Source organism: Capra hircus, chromosome 22 (assembly GCF_001704415.2).
Source record: "Capra hircus breed San Clemente chromosome 22, ASM170441v1, whole genome shotgun sequence".
In the NCBI taxonomy this organism is placed as follows: domain Eukaryota; kingdom Metazoa; phylum Chordata; class Mammalia; order Artiodactyla; family Bovidae; genus Capra; species Capra hircus.
The window spans coordinates 11,509,033-11,533,852 of record NC_030829.1 but is presented as its reverse complement, the minus strand read 5'-3'; the positions used below and the strand labels follow the sequence as shown (position 1 = coordinate 11,533,852).

Sequence of the window (24,820 nt, the reverse complement as noted above, 5' to 3'; positions counted from 1 at the left end):
GATGTTTATGAGGTTAAAGTACACTTTAACGCCTAGTACTGAAAAAGTGTTGTTACCGTCATATGAACTTAGTCAAGTTATTTAAACTTTGAGCCTTAGTTGCTTTAGTCATAAAGTAGTAAATAATAAGACTTTCATTTTCTTTATACCATCGTTATGGATTATGAAAAGTAACTGGCCAATGATAGGAATTCATATTGGACTTCTCAAATTCCAGTGTTAATATATGGATTAAAAATACCGTTTTTCTGTAAGAAGAATTAGTTTACAATTTAGGCATCTTTTATGATCACTGTAGTTCACATGTTCAAGTGGTGCTCTAAGGTCCTTGCTGGCAGCTGTAAACCCAAGTACACCACATAGTGTTTCAATCAGCATCTCCTCCCAAGTATGTGTTCTCTCACCAAACGGCTCAAGATCACTCTAGCAACCCAATTCTTCAGCTTCTGCGTATGCCTTACCAATTCCTGATGAAATAGATCTGCCTCATCTGCTGAAAGTTCAATATATAATTATATTATCTCTGTATCACAGTTATACTACAAATTAAACCCAATCTGGGACAATGGAAAAAAATTCTGGACTGACAAATCATCCCAGTCCTAGTTTCTGCCCTTTCTACCATAACTGTGCATGATCTTAGAGAAATTATTTAACAATTTAACAATATTAGTTCACATTTGAATGGTAGTTTATGGTTTCCAGTACTATATCATTTGATCTTCAAGAAAAACCTCATGAGGTATACAAAGCAGAAGCAGATAGATATATTTGCATTTTAAGCCAAAGAAGTTGAGGATTTGAAAAATCAAATGATGTGGAAAAACTATCTTATTTCGCTTGCTGAATACTTACTACATACTTAAAACTACTCTAGGTGTCACGGAGTATAAAAGAACTGCAAAACAATCCCTGTGTTGATGGTTCTTAACACTGCAGAAATCTCATACAGCTCTAGATTCTTGGGGCCCCCTTTCTTCTCCCTGACCCTTGGAGGAGCCAGTGCTGCTGGGTCATTCTATCTGTCATCCTGCATCAATGGTCAGAATGCAGATTCGTTCCTAGAAGGCCAAAGCCTTTTAAAGGATGCTCCATTTGACCCAGGAATCACAACTGCATGATACTATTTTAAAGAGAGAAAGAAGCAAGCAAGCATTGTTTATAACAATAAAGAGGACACAAAAATCATTCAATACCAGAGAACAGGTTAGATGAAATATTCAACAGAACACTATATACCTACTGAAAACCATATTCATATTTATAGACATAGAATTCTATGATAAATTTTTTAAAGACAAGAAAAAGTATATGATATTATCATCATAAAAATACAAAGATGACTAAATGTGCACTTACAACACATTTAGTGTCAATCTCAGAATGAGAGAATTGTAACTAATTTTCTTCCTCTCTAGTTACTTGGCTTTTATGAATTTTACAATAAGCAATACTTATTAATGAAGAAATCACAAGTTTATTTTGAAAAAAAGTAAAAAACTTCAAGTTATTTCCCACTCTAACATGAATGTACAAGAAATATAAGAAGTGCATACCAGGAGTTCATCCATGCTAGTCTGACATTTCTCAAGGTTTATCCGTTTGATTGCCACTTTCTCCTTTTTAGGGGCACAATACGCTGCTTGGACCACAGCCGTTGCTCCACTCCCTAAAGATAAATAAATAAAATGAGTAAATAAAAAGAGGCAGCGATTAAAACAAGACGTTTCTGACTCCTACACAATTTAAGTGCACACAATTTAAACAAAAGAATAGTTCTTAACTTGTTCTTAACACTCAACAACAGATGTAGAGAAACACTCTGCAAAGTAGGGTGTCAGTAAAAGCAAAAGCCTTGACCATTCATAGAACTATCAATAAATACCAGCACACACACACCGAAATAAAAATCGTTAGATTTCTAGAAGTTCTAGAATATTTTAGTATAGGCTCACATTTCCCTGCTCTTCTCTTCTAAATACAATTAAATATCGTAGAAATAATTCAACAGACAATCATAAAGATAATCTGAAACAGACAATCAGAGAGGTAGAAAGAAGTCGATGGACTGGCTAGGACCCTCAGGATGTGCAGAAAAGCATTATTGTGAGTTCCCTGGGTTTTTATTTTATCTCCTACCTATCCGTGTACGAGTGGACACCAGAAGAGCCTGCCTCCCAGAACCACCAAACAGGATAGAAAGACAAATAAACAAACAAATGTGAAACATCCTTTCTGGATAAAGTACTGTGAAAGGGGAAGCTCAGTAGCGATCTAGAAGATATATTTCTCAATCCCCATCGGGACAACCCAGCCAGTCCACAGCATCAGCATCAGCAGCGTCTGCACCCCACACCCAGAGAACAACAGACCAGATTCACCAAAGGGACAACTAGTTCCCTGCCCCACACCTGGGGTGGGGGCTGGGGGGCTGGGGGAACTGAACAGACACCCACCTGTCAGTCCAGGTAACACCTGTAGAGATTAAACAGGAGTCCCTGCGGGGCCAGAAGAATAAAGCAGAGAACAGCACTGCCAGAACTCTGAAAACTCAATTATCACAGGAATTACAGAGCTCACAAAAGTAGGCCAGGACTTACACACTAAACCCAAGCAGAGTAGCTGCCTACTAAAATAGAAATTTTAAATAGGATCAGGAGTCTCCTAACATTAATATCCTAAACGTCCAGAATATAATTTAAAAAAAGAAAATCACACTGTCACAGCAAGAGCCAGGAAAAGCACACTTGAATGAGAAGACAATCACACTGATGCAAACACTAAAATGAATCACTAGTTGGAATTTCTGACAAGAATTTTAAAGCAGCCATCACACAAATGCTTCAATAAACAGTTAAGAATTATCTGAAAACAAATATTAAAAATATAAAAATCTCTACAAAGAAAGAGAAGTTATTTTTTTTTTAAAGTACCAACTGGAAATTACACAACTGAAACATAATTTCCAAAATTTAAAAAAAAAAAAACCTTCCTGGAGAAGCTCAATAAAAAAATAAAGATAACACAGGATAAATTTAGTGAACTTGAGGATAAAGTCAATAGTTTTATTCAATTTAAAACAGAGAGACTGAAAAAAAAAAAAAAAAAAGAACAGCGCCTCAGGGAGAAGTGGGATAATAGTAAAAACTCTAAAATCCCTGTGGTAGGTAGAATAATTAACCAACCCCCTCTCCAAAGATAACCACATTCTAATCCTTGAGACTAGTAAATGTTACCATAAATGGCAAAAAGGCTTTGCAAATGTTATTAAATTAAAATAAAGGTGGAAAGATGATCCCAGATGATCTGAGTGAGCCCACTGTAATCACAAGGGTCTTTCCTGAAGAGGCACAGGAGTGTCAAGTCAGAGAAGGTGAAGCAATGAAAGCAAAGGTCAGAGTGACGGGGCCGTAAGCCAAGGAGCAGGCACGGACACTGGAAGCACACCATGTGACACAAGCAACCACAAAGCCACATACTCTATGACTCTGTATCTATGAAATATCCAGAACAGGCAAATCCATAAACACAGAAAACAGATTAGTGGTTACCAAAGGTTAGGAGAAGAGGAGAATGGGAGGTTACTGCTTAATGGATACGATTTCTTTCTGGGTGAGGAAAATGATCTGGAATAAAACAATGAAGATGAATGCAAAACACTGCAAATATACTAAAAAAGAAAAAAACACTAAATTTTACACTTAGAAATGGTTCAGTCAGTTCATTTGCTCAGTTGTGTCCAACTCTTTGCGACCCCATGGACTGCAGCACACCAGGCTTCCCTGTCCATCACCAATCCCTGGAGCTTGCTCAAACTCACGTCCATCAGGTCAGTGATGCTATCCGTCTTATCCTCTGTCATCCCCTTCTCCTCCTGCCTTCAATCTTTCCCAAATTCAGGCAGGGTCTTTTCCAATGAGTCAGTTCTTTGCATCAGGTGGCCAAAATACTGGAGTTTCAGCTTCAGCATCAGTCCTTCCAATGAATATTCAGGACTGATTTCCTTTAGGATTGACTGGTTTGATCTCCTTGCTATCCAAGGGACTCTCAAGAGTCTTCTCCAACACCACAGTTTAAAAGCATCAATTCTTCGGTACTTACCTGTCTTTACATTCCAACTCTCACATCCATACAGGACTACTGGAAAAACCATAGCTTTGACTAGACGGACCTTTGTTGTCAAAGTAATGTCTCTGCTTTTTAATACGCTCTCTAGGTTGGTCATAGCTTTTCTTCCAAGGTGCAAGCATCTTTTAATTTCATGGCTGCAGTCACTATCTTCAGTGATTTTGGAGCCCAAGAAAATAGTCTGTCATTGTTTTCATTGACTGGATGCAATGACCTTCGTTTTTTTGAATGCTGAGTTTTAAGCCAGCTTTTTCACGCTCCTCTTTCACTTTCATCAAGAGGCTCTTTAGTTCTTCTTCACTTTCTGCCATAAGGGTGGTGTCATCTGCATATCTGAGGTTATTGATATTTCTCCTGATAATCCTGATTCCACCTTGTGCTTCATCCAGCTCAGCATTTCGCATGATGTACTCTGCATATAAGTTAAATAAGCAGGGTGACAGTACTCTTTTCCCAATCTGGAACCAGTTCATTGTTCCATGTCCGGTTCTAACTGTTGCTTCTTGACCTGCATACAGATCTATGAGGAGGCAGGTCAGGTGGTCTGGGATTCCCATCTCTCGAAGAATTTTTCCAGAGTTTGTTGTGATCCACACAGTCAAAGGCTTTGGCACAGTCAATAAAGCAGACGTAGACGTTTTCCTGGAACTCTCTTCTTTTCCAGTGATCCAATAGATGATGGCAATCTGATCTCTGATTCCCCTGCCTTTTTTTTTTTTAATTAAGTTATTTATCTTAATTGGTCCCCTGCCTTTTCTAAATCCAGCTTGAACATCTGGAAGTTCACAGTTCACATAGTGTTGAAACCTGGCTTGGAGAATTTTTAGCATTACTTTGCTGGTGTGTGAGATGAGTGCAATTGTGCAGTAGTTTGAACATTCTTTGGCACTGACTTTCTTTGGGATTGGAATTAAAAACTGACCTTTTCCAGTCCTGTGGCCACTGCTGAGTTTTCCAAATTTGCTGGCATATTGAGTGCAGCACTTTCACAGCATCATCTTTCAGGATATGAAATAGCTCAACTGAAATTCCATCACTTCCACTAGCTTTCTTCGTAGAGATGCTTCCTAAGGCCCACTTGACTTCGCATTCCAGGATGCCTGACTGTAGGTGAGTGATCACACCATCGTGGTTATCTGGGTCCTGACCTGTTTTGTATAGTTCTTCTGTGTATTCTTGTCACCTCTTCTTAATATCTTCTGCTTCTGTTAAGTCCATACCATTTCTGTCCTTTATCGAGCCCATCTTTGCATGAAATGTTCTCTTGGTATCTCTTATTTCCTTGAAGAGATCTCTAGTCTTTCCCATTCTGTTGTTTTCCTCTATTTCTTTGCACTGATCACAAAGAAGGCTTTCTTACCTCTCCTTGCTATTCTTCGGAACTCTGCATTCAGATGGGTTTATCTTTCCTTTTCTCCTTTGCCTTTCGCTTCTCTTTTCTCAGCTATTTGTAAGATCTCCTCAGACAACCATTTTGCCTTTTTGCATTTCTTTTTCTCGGGGATGGTCTTGATCACTGCTTCCTGTACAATGTCATGAACCTCCATCCATAGTTCTTCAGGCACTCTATCTATCAGATCTAATCCCTTGAATCTATCTGTCATTTCCACTGTATAATCATAAGGGATTTGATTTAGGTCATACCTGAATTGTCTAGTGGTTTCCCCTACTTTCTTTAAGTCTGAATTTTGCAATAAGGAGCTCACGATCTGAGCCACAGTCGCTCCAAGTCTTGTTTTTGCTGACTGTATAGAGCTTCTCTATCTTTGGCTGCAAAGAATATAATCAATCTGATTTCAGTACTGACCATCTAGTGACGTCCACGTGTAGAGTCGTCTCTTGTGTTGCCGTAAGAAGGTGTTTGCAATGACCCGTGAGTTCTCTTGGAAAAACTCTGTTAGACTTTACCCTGCTTTATTTTGTATTCCAAGGCCAAACTTGCCTGTTACTCCAGGTATCCCTTATCTTCCTACTTTTGCATTCCAGGTTCCTATGATGAAAAGGACATCTTTCTTTGATGTTAGTTCTAGGTCTTGTAGGTCTTCAAAGAACCATTCAACTTCATCTTCTTCAGCATTAGCGGTTGGGGGAATAGACTTGGATTACTGTGATACTGAATGGTTTGCCTTGGAAATGAACAAAGATGTTTCTGTCATTTTTGAGACTGCACCTAAGTACTGCATTTCCGACTCTTGTTGACTCTAAGAGCTACTCCATTTCTTCTAAGGGATTCTTGCCCACAGTAGTAGATGTAATGGTCATTTGAAGTAAAATGGTTAGTTTTATGTTATGTGACATATCTTGATCTCTTTTAAAAAGAACAACTACTAACAACTTTAACTCATAATTCAACAACTTAGAAAAATTAGAAGAAGCAGGAATATTTTCCAGCTCATTTAACGAAGCCAGTATTACAAACACCAAAACTAAACAAAGACGTCACAAGAAAAAAAAAAGAAAACCTTTAGACAAATACCTTTCATGAATTTAGCTGCAAAATCCTTAAGAAAAGATCAGCTAATTGAATCCAGCAATAGAGTATTATGTATTCCAGGTATGCTACTTTGGTGTAATATTAAAAACAAACAAAAAGCACCCAGTGTAATACACTACATCAACAGGCTAGAGAAGAAGTCATAAGATCATATCCACTGACGCAAAAAACATTTTTTAAAAATCAAGAGCATTCATGATTTAAAAAAAAAAGCTCTCAGTAAACAAGGAATAGAGGGGAATTTCTTCAGTCTCATAAAGAACACCTACAGATGGTACAGGGAGGGAGGTGGGCGGGGGGTTCAGGATTGGGAACTCATGTACACCTGTGGCGGATTCATGTTGATGTATGGCAAAACCAATACAGTATTGTAAAGTAAAATAAAGTTAAAAAAAAAAAAAGAACACCTACAGAAAAAAGTTACAGCTAACACATAATGATGAAATACTGGCTTCCCTCTAAGATTGAGAAAAACCCAAGGATGTTCATTCTTATCACTTTTATTCAATATATCTGGAAGTCCTAGACAACACAATAAAGCATGAAAAAGAAATAAAAGGCATTCAGATTAGATTGGGTTTCCCTGATGGCTCAGATGGTAAAGAATCTGCCTGCAATGCAGGAGACCCAAGTTCAATTCCTGGGTCCAGAAGATCACCTGGTGAAGAAAATGGCAACCCAGTCTAGTATTCTTGCCCGGAGAATTCCATGGACAGAGAAGTCTGGAGAGTCTCAGTCCATGAGGTCACAAAGAGTTACATACAACTAAGTGACTAACACTTTCATTTTCACTTTCAGATGAGAAAAAAATAAATCTGTCCCTGTTTGTAGAGGTCATGACTGTCCACATAAGAAAAGCTTCTGGAACTAATAAGAGGGCTTAGCAAGGTTGTAAGATAAAAGATCAACCCACAAAAATCAACTGCATTTCTAGATACCAACAACAAAGTAAAAACCAAAATCTTAAAACACAGAATCATTTACAAGTTCCCCCAAAATGAAACAAGGACAAGATCTGTAGGCCGAAAATCATAAAACACCAAAGAAAACAAAAAGACCTAAATAACTGGGAGAGACACCATGTTCATGAGTTAGAAAAATCAGTGTAGTAAAGATGTCAGTACTCTCCTAATTGACAGGTTTAATGAAATTCCTATTAAAATCCTCACAAGGTATTCTGTACACACAGACAAGCTTACTCCAAGGGTTTTTTTTTTTTTCCCATTTTAAAATGTATATGAAAAAGGAAGGCCCTCAAATAATTAACAGAATAGTAAAGAAGATGAATGAAGTTGAAGTATTCATACAAACCAATTTAAAGACATATTCTATAGTTACAGTAATCAAGATAGTCTGGTATAAGAAGAGGGACAGATACAGACACACATACACGTCAGAGCAGAGAACCCAGGAATAGATTCCCACAAATGTAACACAGTGATTTTTGACAAAGGTACAAAAGCAGTTCAACAGAGATGGGATAACCTAACAGAATGGCTAAAGTAAAATTTCTTAAAATGTTTCATTAATTTACTTTTGGCTGTGCTGGATCGTCACTGCTGCTCAGGCTTTTCCCTAGTTGCGGTGAGTAAAGGTCCCCTTCCAGGGGGTCTTCCCGACCCACGAATCAAACCCAGGTCTCTCACGTCTCCTGCATTGGCACCGCAGGTTCTCTACCACCTCAACTTTACATTTTCTTCACTATCCCGTGCACCGTGGTACACAGACTTCCCGATGCAGTGGCCTCTCTTGTTGCGGAGCGTGGGCTCTGGGGCGTTTGGGCTGCGGCAGCTGTGGCACGTGGGCTTGGGAGTTCCGGCTCCCAGGCTCTAGAGCACAAGTTCAGCAGCTGTGGCATATCGGCTTAGGTGCTCTGCAGCATGTGGGATCTTCCCAGATCAGTGATCGAACCTGATTAGGAATCAGGTATTTCCTGCATTGGCAGGTGAATTCTTTACCAGGGAGGCCCTAAAAAAATTTTTTTAAGTGATAACACCAAATGCTGATGACGTAGCAAAACTGCATCATTCATGCATTTTAGGTGGAAATATAAAATATGGTATAGCCACTCTGGAAAACAGTTTGACCATCTCTTTTAAAACTAAGAAAAAAAAAAAAAAAGAATTTGTACAATTTGGCATTTATATGCCTGGTATTTATCTGAGATAAATTAAAACATGTTCACACAGAAACTTGCTTATAAATATTCACAGCAGCTTTACTCACAATAGCTAAAAACTGGAAACTACCTAAATATCCTTTAATAGGATAATGGTTAAACATATGGTGCATTCACACAGAGGAATACCACTCAGTAATAAAAATGAACAAACTGTTGATATGCACAATTACTTGGATGACCTCAAGGGCATTACACTGAGTGAAAGAAGCCAACCTCAAAGTTACATATTTTATGACTCAATTTATACGACACTCTTGAAATAACAAAAGTATCAGCAATGGAGAATAGATTAGTGGCTGTCAGGGATAAGGGATGCGGGCAGACAGGTTGTGCATGCGTGCCTGCTTCCGTGTGTCTGACCCTCGGCGACCCTACCGACTGTAGCCTGCCAGGCTCCTCGGTCTGTAAGGACTCTCTAGGCAAGATCAGTGGAGTGGGTTGCCGTCAGCACTCCCAGGGGGCCTTCCCAACCCGGGGATGGAACGAGGTCCCTCCTGTGTCCTGCACTGGCATGCAGGCTCTTTACCGCAAGCCCCACCTGGGAAGCCTGAGCAGGCAGGTTAGGACGGCTCTAAAGGGGCAGCCTGAGAGACTGTGTGGTGGGGTACAGTTCTGTTTCTTGAATTTAGTGGTAGTTACACAACCATACGTCTGTAATAAAACTGCACAGAATCATACACGCATGCACACAAACGAGTACAGTACACATATAGTTAGCTATGAGTAAGTTCCACAGATAGCAAAAAAACCTGCCTAAGCTTCAATCCATCTGTTAATCTTAATAATCTTCATACTCCATTTACACAATATCACCCCTCAGATTACTAAACCATAGCCACTACTTGATACTATACTTCTTGACAGTTCAACACTTTAATTTACTTTCCATATCCCAGATGCAATTTAGTTTATCCCCATCTCCATGCCTCTGGGCAAGTCATCCACCTTGTTCCCTACATATTAATCCACACCTCCCCCTCCTTTTAAAGCACAATTCAAAACTCACCGAACTTCAGGAAGCTCCATGGAAAACACACTTAGATTCAAACTTTAGCTCCACTGCCATTAGCACAATAACTGGGTTCTCTGACTACACGCTTGGAAATGCTAGTGGTAAAGAACCTGCCTGTCTGCTGATTCAGGAAACCTAAGAGACACAGGTTTGATCCCTGGGAGGGGAAGATCCCCTGGAGAAGGCAAGGCAACCCCCTCCAGTGTTCTTGCCTGGTGGGCTCCAGTCCATGTGGTTGCAAAGAGTTAGACACGACTGAAATGACTTAGCAAGCATGAAGTGAAGCAATGTTCAATAAATGTCATTATCATTCATTTATTTACCTATCATCTTAGATGTTTAACTGTCAAAAAACATAGCTGTGTCCCCCCGGGAATTTGGCATAGGGAAGGTTTATTATGCTTCTAAAGTACGTGAATCTTTACCAAAACATGTGAGGATAAATTATCCTCACCAACTCCCCATTTTCACCCATACCATTTAAATTATAGGTTTTTTTCCATGTTTTAATCACCAGTTCTCCTGCACATACAGCCTTGGACAGAGATGAACTGTAAACAATAAAAAGAAAAACTGTGCAAATCATTAAACCTTTCCTCCTTCCTCTCCATTCTCTCATCTTCTTTCCAAATAAAAAGGTAATTTCACCAAAATGTTGACAAAAGAAGGCATAGGGAAGAAAAATATTGAAAGCATGTTGAATTTTATAAGACACATTCTACTCAAATTTGCATTTTCATAATGTAAGTACTGTGCGATACCTATTTTCTCTTTCTCTTCTTTAGAGCAGGTTCCTTCATTTTTCAAACCTTAAGTCAACTTACTGGATTTCAACCACCATTTTTTCTTAAGCAGAATCAAATTAGAAACCATCAGGACATACTGCACATGTGTGTGCTTAGTCACTCAGCTGTGTCCGACTCTTGCCGACCCCATGGCCTGTAGCCCGCCAGGCTCCTCTGTCAGTGCGGATTCTCCAGGCAAGAATACTGGAGTGGGTTGCCATGCCCTCCTCCAGGGAATCTTCCCAACCCAGGATCAAACCCAGGTCTCCCACATCGAAGGTGGATTCTTTACCATCTGAGCCACCAGGGAAGCCCAAGAATACTGGAATGCGTAGCCTATCCCTTCTTCACGGGATCTTCCCAACCCAGGAACTGAACCGGGGTCCCCTGTATTGCAGGCGGATTCTTTACCAGCAGAGCTACCAGGGAAGTCCATACTGCACATGATAAAAGTAAATATCATCTATCAACTATACTTCAATAAAATTAAAACGCAAATATCATCTTGTAAAACTTTTGTCTCAGTGTAAATACACACGCAAATATGTAAATGCTATCTGATAGGAATGGTTTAGCCAATGTGTGAAAGTTACTGTTCTAATGCCCTCAAAAAGGAATGGCCTAATATGAAGAATAATATAACAGGAAATAATTGTAAAACAATGTAACACCATTTCCAATTAAGCATCCTAATTCAGAAGTTGACTATTTCTATATATTGCCCACCCTCCACACACCATCCCCCAGGTCCCCACTCTTCCACTCTTCCGTCCTCTCCGAGCTGACTCTTTACCTGCTGCATTAGAGTACGTTACATCCCAGAATGGATCAGAGTGCAAAATCATGACTAGCTTTCTTCTGAAATCCTTCAAACTGGGTACTGTTATCCCTTGAGACAGAAAAGGAGGTGCCCAAAGGCATGAGGGGAACTAAAAAAATTTAGTTCCAGTCTCTCTCCACTTAACTAGATCCTGAAATAAAGAGTAAGCGAAAATATGGATTTATTCCTACCTGTGAGGAAAAAATAAATCAAATGAACCAAATCAACTGCAGATATTTTCCCCCCAAAATTCTGACCAACCATCACTATAACAGATATGTATTATAAAGATTTTAAGTATTTTTTAGTAAGGGTTTACACAGCCACTAAAGAGCTAGTCCAGGCTGGTCATTCTGAAAGATGACTAAGGCGTTTTCACCTGAACCATGGGAAGCACAAGAATATACAATTTTGTAAGCTTTTTTCTCAATTAGCCCTCTTGTCAGAGTCATAGTGAAAATTAAAACTCCTTTACAGAAACACCTGTAAGGGCAGTCATTATCATAAAAATCATGTTTGTTCTCCATACAAAGATAAAAATAAAGTCGCTTTGCCATATGCTCTGAGTAATTATTCAAGAAGCCTGATGGTTTTACAATGAATCATCTCTCTTGTTTACTCTGGTGATCTCTATCTCAATGGATAGTAACCCCATCTCTCCGGATGCTCCTGCCAAAAAATCTTGGATACTTCTCATATCTAATTCAAAGGCATATCTCTAACTTCAAAATATATTATACCAGCATCTTACCGCTTCTCATCACCTCCATTACTACCTCTCTCCCCCAGATAACCTCCCCTTCCACTCCTATACCCTCACAAAACTATTTTCCACCTCGCAGCCTAGGTAATCCTTTTAAAACTTTACATGAAGCAAAAGCCAGGACTTACTAGGCTTCACACCATCTGACAGCCAGGACCACCCATTCCTACCACCTTACTCTCCAGATCCCTTCAGCCCTGCTCCCCTCTGCTCCAGCCACCCCTGTCTCCTTACTCCTTAGTCACAGAAGCGTGCTCCTTCTCCAAGACTTGGCTCCTGCTGGTCCCTCTGCTTGCAACAAACTTCCTGCAGATAATCACAACGCTCGCTTCGCCACCTCCCTCACGTCTCGCTCGCTTCGCCACCTCCCTCACGTCTTTCTGCAAATGTCACTGTCTCAGGAAAGCTTTCCTTGACCTACTTAAAACTCATCTCTATCCCCAGGGGTTCCCATCCCTTCCCCTACTTTTATTTGTTCTTCATCATCACCAGATTATAAAGTCCATAAAAGAAGGGATTTCTGTCTGCTTTGCTGCTGTTATCTCTAGCATCCAAAATAGTGTCTAACACACAAAAGGAAGTCAGTAAATATTTGGTGAATGGATTAGTCAATTGAGTAGTAGCATACACTTTAAAGAAAAAAATCTGCTCAGTTGAGGCAGAATAAACACAAAAATATCATAAAAATCATGCTCGTTCTCCATACAAAGATTTCAGGGCTGTTACTTCATCATTACCGTCGTAAGCACTGGTTAACGTTTACTGAGCTCTTACTTTGTGTGCCAAATACTATGCTGAGCACTCTCTTTACTTGCATTTTTTTCCCATCTAATTCTCACAATAATTCCATGAGTTAGGTATTATTGATCTTACAAAGCAAGACAAACAAAGGTAAGACAGGTCATTAATTACTGAGGGGCACAGAAGGGCCTAGAAACCAGAACTACATGATGTTTCAACACCATGCTCTTAACTGGTAGGCAACTGTCTCTTCAGATTAAAGCTAACATTTATTAACTGATTATTTTGTGTCAGGTTAAATTATTTACTTGCAATGTCTTATTTAACTATTTTAATTTGAAAAAACCAAAACCAAAAAAACACAAGGCCAACACTTTTAGTTGCCTATCCAACATACAATTTTCCCTTCTTTAATAACAGAACTTTGACCTACTTTGTCTGAAATAATAATGTGCTTGGATAAAAAGCATCATTTCATTTGCAAATGGCCAAATGACACAGTCTGTCCAATAAAATGGAAATGTAAGTCACTGAGTAAGGCTTCCAGGAAAGAAAGCCCTTTGAAAGGGAACCACCTGAGCTGTCACGTGACTCTGTCCTTTCTCCATATTCTTCTGGTCTGGAACACAAGCACAGGCTAGGGGTGGAACAACTATCTTGCAACTCTGAGAATGCAAGTCCAGTGCTAAGTGAAGTGGAGTGAAAAACCAGGAGTCTGGGTGCCTCAGGCTTGCCACTTCAGTTTTCTTGTCATATAAAGGAGTCGAAAAAGTATTTTACTAAGCCACTATTATTTGTTTTCCATTACAGAGAGTCAAATGCAATCCCTGTTTGATACAACCCTATGAGGTTGTTAGCTCAATGTGGCTTCCTGACAATGTTATCATAGTGAAGTCTTCCAATCAGGGGAGAAAATACACTAACCATTAAACATCACTCTATCAATAGAACATAATGTCTTTCACATTAATGGAGGAGCTAGGGGTGGGATCCTGCAATCTGTACTTGGTAACTGATACTTTAGACATCAAATGTGTAGCTAGTGAACAACTGATGAAAATTTAAAAGGCGGGGGAGGTGGTAGGGAATAAACTTAGTGGGATGCCTTCACCAAAGTATCAGAGGTTGGTGAATCACACTAAAAACAGATCTTAAAGATCTTAAGAACAATTTTCTGAACCTAGGCTGAGGTAAACACTAAATATTTACTGAGGTTTTTCAAAATGCATGATAACAAAAGCAACATGGCAAAGCCCTTGTCAGACTGATTTCCCACTTTGCCACTATATTGTACTGTGGGCAATCCAGGGCCTTACACAGCTGTACTACCATGTCCAGAATAAATCCCCAAAGCGATCTAAACTTGAATGAGATCTGGAAGTAAGAAAAAAAAGATGCAGCGATGTTCCAATAAACATGAGAACAGATTCAAAATACTACAAAATTACAAGTGTTAGAGGATTTCCAATTATGAGATATTTCACATTTTATGGCAGTACCAAAAGTAAGAAATAGAAGAAGGAGAAAAAAACAAAGGGATAACAATCATCAGTATGGAGTGATAAATACGAGCTAAAAGCTTCCTATAAACAATTACACTTGTAATTCCATACAACAGCCCCAATGACAAATGTACTATTATCCCCATTTTACAGACAAAAACCGGAAACCAAAACCAATAAATTGCCCAAGATCAGATAGGTAACAAGAGCTAAAGCCAGGATTTGAATTCCAGGTCAGTCTAACCCCAAAGTCCATACTCTTCAGTTGCTTCAACACACATCAAGAGCTCCTGGTCAGAAATTCTAATGCAACAGCAGAGACCAGGAAGGAGCGCAGAAACACTGAGAAGGTGAACGACTCCTGTGAGACCAATGCACATCTTTCACCAGTAATCATACTAAAGAACTTCAGACCCTTGCCAAAACATGCTTCAGATAATAGAATTTTTTAAAAGGAAGTCCTTTGAATTCCCAACCTATACTTTTTTATTATGTTCTAGGAAGGGAATTTTCTTTGCTCTATAGGATTTTGCTAAAAAATGAGAGAACAAAACAACACGAGAAACTAACCCCACAAATACAGCTCTAAGAAGCACATGCAATATATACATATATAGTTCAAATAAATATATATTTTGATAAGAAAGGAGACACCATTATATTATTTCCTTAAAATACAATCTTTGAAAACAGATATTCAAAAGATTCCCTCAAGCCTTTTTTTCCAGACTTTGATCATTTGTTTCCTGAAAAAAAAAAAAAAAGAGTATAATCTGGAGAAATTACAAAAATTCATTTTGAAAACTACTTACAGCTTATTACAAAATACTGTGTTTCAAACATTTCAGCATGAAGCAAAGCTAGAATAACTGTACAGCTTTACTGGCCCCTGCTGCTTGCACTAAGCTGTAGTTCAAGGAAAAACTTTTTTTCCTCCCTTTTGAGAAGATGAAGTGAGACACAGTGTGTGAAGAGTAGAGTGGAAGTACATTAGGAGCTTCTAGGAACTAATTCGGAAAAGGCGATGGCACCCCACTCCAGTACTCTTGCCTGGAAAATCCCATGGATGGAGGAGCCTGGTGGGCTGCCGTCTATGGGGTCGCACAGAGTCAGACACGACTGAAGCGACTTAGCAGCAGCAGGAACTTATCAGCAAGAAAAAGAACACTTTAAAAATGACAAAAGGATATGCAAAAGAGAATAAATCTAACTAAAAGGGTTATCTACAAAAAAATCTGCTCCAAGTTTGTTTTTTTTTCCCATTATAAGGATATTTCCTTTAAGGTGGGACGATGACCACCATCTTTCAGTTACTTCCAAAAATCAATCAAAATGCAGATGCAAGGACAAGAATCCTGGATTAGGCAATAGCTGGACACCAGTACTGACTGTGCCCCTAACTAGTTCTGACTTTGGACAGGCCATTTTACCTTTCTATGTCTGTGTCTTTGGGCTTCCCAGGTGGCTCAGTGGTTAAAGAATCTGCCTGCCAACACAGGAGATGCAGGTTCAATTCCTGCATCTCCTGCACTTTTATAATATCTCTAAGTCTTCCATTGTGGCTCATACTGTAACAAATCTGCCTGCAATGTGGGAGACCTGGATTTGATCTCTGGGTTGGGAAGATCCCCTGGAGGAAGAAATGGCAACCCACTCCAGTATTCTTGCCTGGAGAACACCATGGACAGAGGAGCCTGCGGGGGCTACAGTCCCTGGGGTCACACGACTGAGTGATTGAGCATGCACGCACGCATCTGTATCTGCAAAACCTTACCTCATGCCTTACAGAAATCTTAACTCAAAATACATCAGAGGACTAAATTTAAGGGCTAAAACTATAACACTTAGAAGAAAACACAGGAAAAAAATGTTTGTGATGTTGCGCTAGTTAAGATTTCTTAGATACAAGACCAAAAGCACAAACAGTAATCTTTATCAAAATTCAAAACTTTCATGCTTTAGCAGACACCATTAAGAAAATGATAAAATTGGGGGGGGTGGGGGGGTAGGAAATGCTGTAATAAGGGAATTCCCAGGTGGTCCAGTGGTTAGGACTTGGCTCTTTCACTGCCACGGATGGCGTTCGATCTCTGATCAGAGAACTAAGATCCAGCAAGTCCCGACCCCCTGCTGTCCCACCTTAGCAAAGAAATGGAAAGACTGAGAGTAAATATCTGAAATCGTGTATCAGGTGAAGAACTCATATCCAGAATGAATAGACATTTAAAACTCACACTCGCCTCTATAATTTAATGAGAAGAGAACAACCCAGTGGACAACCCAAGCGGGAAATTGGAATAGATGTTTCACCAAAGAAGAGACATGAAAAGCTAATAAATCAGCACATGAAAAGATGCTCTCCATCATTAGTCAGTAGGGAAATGCAAAACAAAACCACAATCAGATATACTTCACATCCACTAAGACGGCTTTAATCAAAAAGACAGACAACAAATGCTGGCAAAGATGCAGAGAAAAGGGATCCTCATTCATGGCTGAAGGGGATGTAAAATGGCACAGGCACTTTAAAATTTGTTTCTTAAAAGTTAAACATATAATAAATCTATCATATGACCCAGCAATTCCACTCAAGAAAAATGTAACATGTTCACCTGAAGATCTGATACAAAATGCTCACGGCAATATTATTCAAAATAGGCAAAAGGCGGGAGCAATCCAGTGTCTATCAAAAGGTATCCAATAAAAGGGAATAATGTACTAACATGGGCAGCAATATGGATGAACCTCAAAAAACATTACACCAAGTAAAAGAAACCAAACACAAAAGATCACGTATTATATGATCATATTTATGGGAAAATGTCCAGGAAAGACAAATCTATAGAGACAGAAAGTAGATTTGTGGTTGCCTTCGGCAGGGGGTGGAAACAGGGAGTGACTGCAAATGGACATGAGGCATCTTTTTGGAATGATGGAAATGTTCTAAAATTGGATTGTGGTGATGACTGAACAACTCTGTAAATTTACTAAAAAAAAAAAAAAAAAAGATAGTACTGTACAGTTAAAACAGGTGGATTTTATGGTATATAAATTGTTTTTAATATGAAAAAACGTTATGCTATGTGAATGAAGCAAAACACAAAACACTATATATTATACAATCCCATCTACATGACACGTCCAGAAAAGGCAAATCTATGGAGTTGGAAAGGTTTGCGATTGCCTGAAATTGGGGGTAGGAACAGGGATTAATTGTAAACAGGCATGAGGGATCTCAATGGGGTGATGAAAATATTCTAAAACTGGATTATACTGATTGGCGCACCACAATACATTTACTCAAATTACTTAATTTTACACTTTAAAATGGGTTAATTTTATACTAAAAAAAAATGGGTGAAATTATATCTCAGAGTAAAGTTGTTTTTAAAAATAAAGTGGTCAAATCACCTAAGAGTTCTTAACTTTTGGAGTGAGATGATGACTAACCCTACCCCAGAGGGCTGAGCCTCCCTTTTGCTCACTCACAGACACCCTATTGGTCTGAGAATAGCAAATCAATAAGTTTCTAAAGCTCTGGAGCCTTGTGCCACCTGAATACCAGAAGCATTAACAACCACAATGCTACTCTCCACCCTAGAAAGATGTACACCTTACTGGAAAGGTAAAGCAAAATTTCTCTTCTAAAATGACAGAGACCCCTTTTCCTTGCCTTTTTAGACATCGTTTTGGAATCTCCCACTTAATCCCTTTTTTCAATATGAAACTCTAATGGAGGTACTCAGAAACAGTTTTTAGAATGAACCAGTACACACCAAAGATGCGGCACACAGTAAGGACCAGATTCATGAAGCAGCTTAAGGAAAAAGACTGGATGTCTTCACATAAATCTTACCCCAGATTTGTTTTGATACAAGAAGCAAGTGGGAAAAAAAAAAGAGAAAGAAATGTGACAAAGTTTCTCTAAACACTGACACAATGCAATAAACACTCACTCCCCCCAACCCCCAAGACAGCTAAGGAGTTTTCAGCCACTCTTTGTTATGAAACTAATTTAGGACAGGATGCTGATCTAGCAAAGCAGACAATCTTCTTCCTCCAATACACAGGGGTCTGCTGATGTTCGCTGGCTCGAGCTTCTGTTTAGCTAAACCCACTCCCTTTTGATTTCTAAGATCACTAGATTATTGTTGTCCGACAAATACTCCCCTTATCCCCAGTCCCCACCCTCCCCCAGTCACTGTGCCTCTCTGATAATTACTATTCATGTTTGTGCAAGCTGTGATCTCTGCCAGCTGGTATTCCCAGACCCCCTTCAAATCCATTCCACACACAACCACCGTTGGATCTTATCATGTTTCTGCTTGAAGCCCTCCAAAAACACTTAAAATTTCAAAACACTCACTTTGGCTGAGAAGGTCCCTAAAATCTGGCTCCTCTCGTACCTTTCTAACCTTACCAGTCTTCTTTCGGGTCCTAAAACACATCAAGCTTTTTCCCTTCTCTGGGGCCTTTGCGTTTCCTCATTTCTCAGTAAGGAACAATCTTCCCTTGGCCCTCAAGACTCTTTTTCATCCTTCAGAGCTCACCTTACATGTGAACACCTCAGAAAAAGCATCTTCCTTGAAATGGCTCCAACTAGGTCTCTCAGAACATCTTGCTTGTTCCCTTGCTAGCACCTGCCAAAACCTGTAATTCTTTTTTTTTGCCTACTTAGATCTACCTCCCTGGCTGGCAAGTCAATTCCAAGCAGTCGTAAGTTGGTCTACGTCGCTCAGTGCCTTACCTGCAGCTTCACCTGGAGAGGCTCCCCAGTTCCACCCGAGCCATGCCTGGCACTTCGTGCGCGTTCTCACGCGGATGCAGGACTGAACAGAAACACCCTAACCTATCACCCCACAAATAGATGACCTAGCCCCCAACTGCAATACCCCATTCCTCGCAAAGCCTTGTAAAGCCGTCCCACATCTTCACTTTTCTGTCTCAGACACATCTGTGGCTCAGGTTCAAACATCTGTCGCCACACAAATCTCTGACGAGCCTCCCAGACCCCACCCCACCTAGCCGCACAGGCGCGCCTCTCAAAATCCCCTCCACACCTTGCAGGAGCTGCACAAACCCCGAGCCTCACCACGCGCCCTACCAACCCCCGGGCCACTCGAGCGCCCACGAATATCTGAGAGTCCTGCGCTCCCCGAGCTCCCGCGGGACCCCACGTTCCGGCGCGTCACCCGCCGCCCAGCGCGGCGCCTCCCTCCTCCGCGGCGCCAGCTCTCACCTATCACCTCCTGCAGCTCGTAATCGTCCCTGTTGATGGACCAGGGCAGGGCACTGGAGTCCTCGGTCATGACGGCGGCACGACACTCGGTCTTCCCGCAAACTCACTGACCTCTCTCTTCTCCTCGCCGCGCCTCTCCCCACCCCCAACCGCTGCCGCCGCGCCCCCACCAACCGCCTAGCGAACAGCCACGGGTCGGACGGCGCCTGGCGCTGGGTGGCCGCGCGGCAGAGCGGTGGGGGGCTCGAAGCACCCGCGAACCTCGCCTCTTTGCTCCTCTGCGGCCGGCACACCCCTCCCCGGCCCAGGTCCCAGCTTCGGCCTCCACAGCAGCAGCGACAAGAGCTTCGCCTGGGCCCAGCCCCTCTGTCCCGCCCTCCACCTCAGCCCCACGCACTGGCCAAACTTTCCCTTCTCCCTCCACCTGCCGACACGCAGCGCGCTGACGTCACCGCGTCGGGCATGCCCCCACCTCGGCCCCGCCTCCAGCTGCCATTTTAAGTGTGGCTGGATAAACAGCGAGCAAGAAGAAAGCCCGAGGAAGACGAATTTGATTGTGGAAGGGAAGAAATACTTTGCAAGAAGTTCAGCAAGGGCATCGGAAAGCCAGAAAAGAGCCGAAAGTACCAGAGGCAGGAGCCACACTAAACATGGCGACCAAAGGGCAGCCTAGTGGAGGGGGCGGAGCCACTTCTGGCGGCGAGGGCACGTTGCCGTCTCCGTCGTCGCATTCATTGGCTTATTTGAGAAGGAATCAGAACGGCAGTAAGTGTGTGTGGACGTCAGTCATAAGTTAGGCCCGCCTCCACGCGCTAGGCGCGCTGTTCCGCGACAAGGCTCCGATCCTGCAAGATCACGGTTACGCTACTCGCTTTGCACCGTTCTCCCAAGTGACGTCGCCACGTAACCGTCACACCCTCGAGACGTGCACACGGCCCCGCAGGGTGTGGAGAAACCCGAGGGAGCAGATGGGTGGGGTAGCCTTGGGGTGTGGACGACTGCCAATTGGAATAAAAAGTCTCGGTCCACGGGACAGAGTGGAACCGGAAGCTCGCCCCGTGACGACAATTTTTTTCTAGGTGGAAGTTATTTCTACAGCGCCCGGCTCGGCCTTCCCTGTAACCTTACAGGATAGGGAAGGTGTTCTGTCCATTCTCAGCTTTGAAGCTCAAATGATCACCTGTCTCGGGGCCTTGAAAGGTTGCAGTTTTTCCCCTGAGGCAACTGGGGCCATTAAGCTAGTGCTATTTGGCCCAGCAGATTTGAGGTCACGTCAAAGCCTTGGCTTTTGTGTGACGTCATTGAACTTCAGTTTTTCTCAGATTGTCCACTTAGGTCATTTGGGGAAGTCAATAAGATGAAACTGAAAGCCTTTGGTAAAATGGAGTGAAGAGTAGCCACGTGGATTGGGCTAGGTTTGAAAGTCTTTCTCAGTTGGATGTCTTTCAGATCAATAGCTGTCATGAAAGACATCTTCACCCAAGCCCTTCCAGGCACTGGAAGCCCTGTGCAGGAAATCCAGCAACCTCGAAGCCAAAGCAGTCAGTTATGAGCTGCGGCCACCACGTTAGCACGTTTCCATATTCTTGGAGGGATTAGAGAATGTTTCGGGAGGGGATCCTGCAAAGTTAATATGATATAAAACAGGTGTAAATTGAGAGGCTAGCATATCCCAGTCGCAGAGAAGTGCCAGAGTTTCCAAGTTTGAAAGCATAGCACAGGCATTCCTATAAAGATTAGTTTCAGCCATTGACTACTGACACCTTTATTGCCGTGTGTTGCATTTTTCTTTTGGCAGAGAGAAGAAGGATGGGAGTGAAAGAAGAGAGTGAAAAATTTGGCTTAAAGCTCAACATTCAGAAAACTAAGATCGTGGCATCTGGTCCCATCACTTCATGGGAAATAGATGGGGAAACAGTGGAAACAGTGTCAGACTTTATTTTGGGGGGCTCCAAAATCACTGCAGATGGTGATTGCAGCCATGAAATTAAAAGAGGCTTACTCCTTGGAAGGAAAGTTATGACCAACCTAGATAGCATATTGAAAAGCAGAGACATTACTTTGTCAACAAAGGTCCATCTAGTCAAGGCTATGGTTTTTCCAGTGGTCATGTATGTCTGAGAGTTGGACTGTGAAGAAAGCTGAGCACCAAAGAATTGATGCATTTGAACTGTGGTGTTGGAGAAGACTCTTGAGAGTCCCTTGGACTGCAAGGAGATCCAACCAGTCCATCCTAAAGGAGATCAGTTCTGGATGTTCATTGGAAGGACTGATGCTGAAGCTGAAACTCATGCGAAGTTTTGGCCACCTCATGCGAAGAGTTGACTCATTGGAAAAGACCCGGGTGCTGGGAGGGATTGGGGGCAGGAGGAGAAGGGGACGACAGAGGATGAGATGGCTGGATGGCATCACCGACTCAATGGGCGTGAGTTTGAGTGAACTCCGGGAGTTGGTGATGGACAGGGAGGCCTGGTGTGCTGTGATTAATGGGGTCACAAAGAGTCAGACTCGACTGAGCGACTGAACTGAATTGAACTGAAGGATGAGGATCAGATCTATCAGGAGCTAAATATGATGATAAAGATTAGAGATCTCAAGATTTGTCTAATAGATCCATAAGCCAGTGATTCTTAACTTGGGTTTATTGGTCTTATGGACCATGAACAGCCTTCAGAAAGTTTGTGAGGGTTTTGTGTTTTTTTCACACCTTTAACTTGTATGCAGAATAATTTCTCCTTCAGGGAGAAATTTGACCACCTTTTTCCCTTCTCTTTTTCCCCAGTGAAAAGGAGCTACTGACTTAAAAGTGAAAATCCAAGATGTTTATTGACCCACGTTTTTGTTGATCAGGGTACTATACATTTGTTGATGGCTTGTTCTCTACTTCTTCCAAAGTAGAAAGCTTGATGGTTTAGTTGAGCCAGAACCTGCTCTGCAGATCTGGTCATTTTATTTCCTCTATCTCCTGGACTTTCTCCATGTGGCCTGTTAGTTGTTAAGATCTCATGTTTTTAATGAGCAAGGAATTGGTGGCTGTTGGAGGCCAGAATCTCAGCTTATGAAGTATGTTCCATGTGAGAACACTTATCATAAATATTGGGTGTATAGTGATGAACAAGGTGACTTAGTTCCTGTTTTCATGGAGTATAGTCTAGTAGAGAAACAGCAATGTGTGCTGTGTGCTGAGTCACTCGGTCTTGTCTAACTCTTTGTGACCCAATGGACTGTGGCCCATCAGGCTCCTCTGTTCATGGGATTTCCCCAGCAAGAATACTGAAGTGGGTTGCCATTTCCTCCTCCAGGGGATCTTTCCCACCCAGGGATTGAACCCACATCTCCAGCATTGGAAGGTGGATTCTTTACCACTGACCCACGAGGGAAGCCCTGTAGACAGCATCAAGTACAATGTGTAAAATCAGAAGATGAAAACCACTGTCTGGGCTGAGAAGCTGGGAGGGAAATTATGTTCATACTTCCTCTTCTTTCTCTGTTGCCTTTAAGCGGCTTACCTGCATCGTGCTTTGCTTTTAGCACCTGCAGGGTAGAGGGAAAAGGACTAATTTCAAGACTCGTGATGCCCTGAAGTGGTAATTACAGCTTTAATAGTTCAAGTTTTATAGACTTCTTAAATGAGAGAGTTGAAATCTATAAATGAATGTGTACCATATGTGAAAAGCCTGAATGTAAAGAAAAGCACAAATTTAGGTCTCCTAAGTTGATTTTCTCAGCAGTTCCTTGTCAGTGCCAGTACCAGCTATAAACCCCTGGAATCCTTCTCTCCCCCTTGCCCCCTCTCTCCATTATCACACCTCAGATGTAGTATAAAGTCATCTCTTGTGAGAGGGCATTTCACCCATTCCTCACATGGAAGTGCTTCCCACCTCTGCACTTGGAATGGTCCCTGCACAGACATGTATTCAGGCATGGTGTTGATTAAATCAGTGGAGGTCGTGAGCAGAGAAGACATGCGCAAGCTAGGAGTCTGGAGCCTGGGGAGAATCTGACATCTTGGCAAATCCAGGAAAGGGACCAAGGGCACACATACTGGACTATGATGACAGAGTCTCAGAGCGTGGAAAAAAATAGGTAAGTAAGAGGTTATTGTGGGGGAGGGAGGAATCAGCCCATGCAGAAAGTAGAGTCTCAACATCAAACTGAATTCTGAGCCAGAAAGTAACTTCACATTCGCCCAGGCTGGCACCATGCCAACTTGAACTCAAGCTGAATTCAGCAAAAGATGGGAAGTAGTTGACTGAGCTGGAGCAGGTTCCTAAGTACCTACTACTTTTGTAACACGATCTCTTAAAGGTGGAATATGTCTAGAAGCCTTCATTAAAATGTTTATTGTAGTGTTATTGTAATAGGAAGAAACTGGAAACAACCTTGAATGAAGATATCTATTGATACAGGAATGGTAATTGCTTGTGTATATTGTGCGAAGGGCTTCTCAGGTGGCACAGTGGTAAAGAACCCACCTGCCAATGCAGGAGATGCCAGAAACATGGGTTCAGTCCTTGGGTTGGGAAGATCCCCTGGTGTAGGAAATGGCAACCTGCTCTAATAATTCTTGCCTGGGAAATCCATGGACAGAGGAGCCTGGTGGGCTGCAGTCCACGGGGTCACAAAGAGTCAGACACAACTTAGTGACTGAGCACATATGTGGAACATCTCAGCATAAATAAGAAGCTCATGTGTTAATGCTAGCTGAAGTAGCAAGCCCAAACTACACTAAACTGGCTGGTTTAACCCAAAAGCTTATTTCTGACACACATATAGTCCAGTACGTATGTCCTTGGTCCCTTTGGCCCAAGTTGACAGTTAAAGTTTGCCTCCTTCAGTCCTGTGGCATCACCGTCTCCTAGCGTCTGCATAGACTCTTCCTCTGGACCCTCTGCATTCAGCCAGCTGGTTATCTGAGAGGCGGAACACCACAGAAGCTGGCCAGCTCTGGAAGTTATGTTTGTTACTTCTTCCCAGGTTGTGTTGGTCAAACACAGCCAGTTAACTCACCACGACTGAAATCAAGGAGGAAGCAATGGGATTGGTCGGCATCTAGTCACTCCGTTACAACTGGTAACTTTGGTTGCCGCCAGACCAGAGCTACTGACACGTAGAAGGGATGTTCTCTTCTGCACATTTTGAATTTTGTAAATC

At 41.7% G+C, this 24,820-nt stretch overlaps 1 protein-coding gene across 1 annotated transcript in view; it reads right to left on the bottom strand.

Annotated features, from left to right (window-relative positions):
- The window catches only part of OXSR1 (oxidative stress responsive 1), an 85,117-nt gene extending 65,015 nt beyond the window's left edge, over positions 1-20,102 (bottom strand). Inside the window, exons 1-2 of the mRNA XM_018038247.1 lie at positions 19,667-20,102; positions 1,557-1,669 (exon numbers count right to left, since the gene is read on the bottom strand). Of these exons, the coding sequence (XP_017893736.1) occupies positions 1,557-1,669; positions 19,667-19,736 (183 nt within the window). The 5' untranslated portion in view covers positions 19,737-20,102. The remainder of the gene's footprint in view (positions 1-1,556; positions 1,670-19,666) is intronic.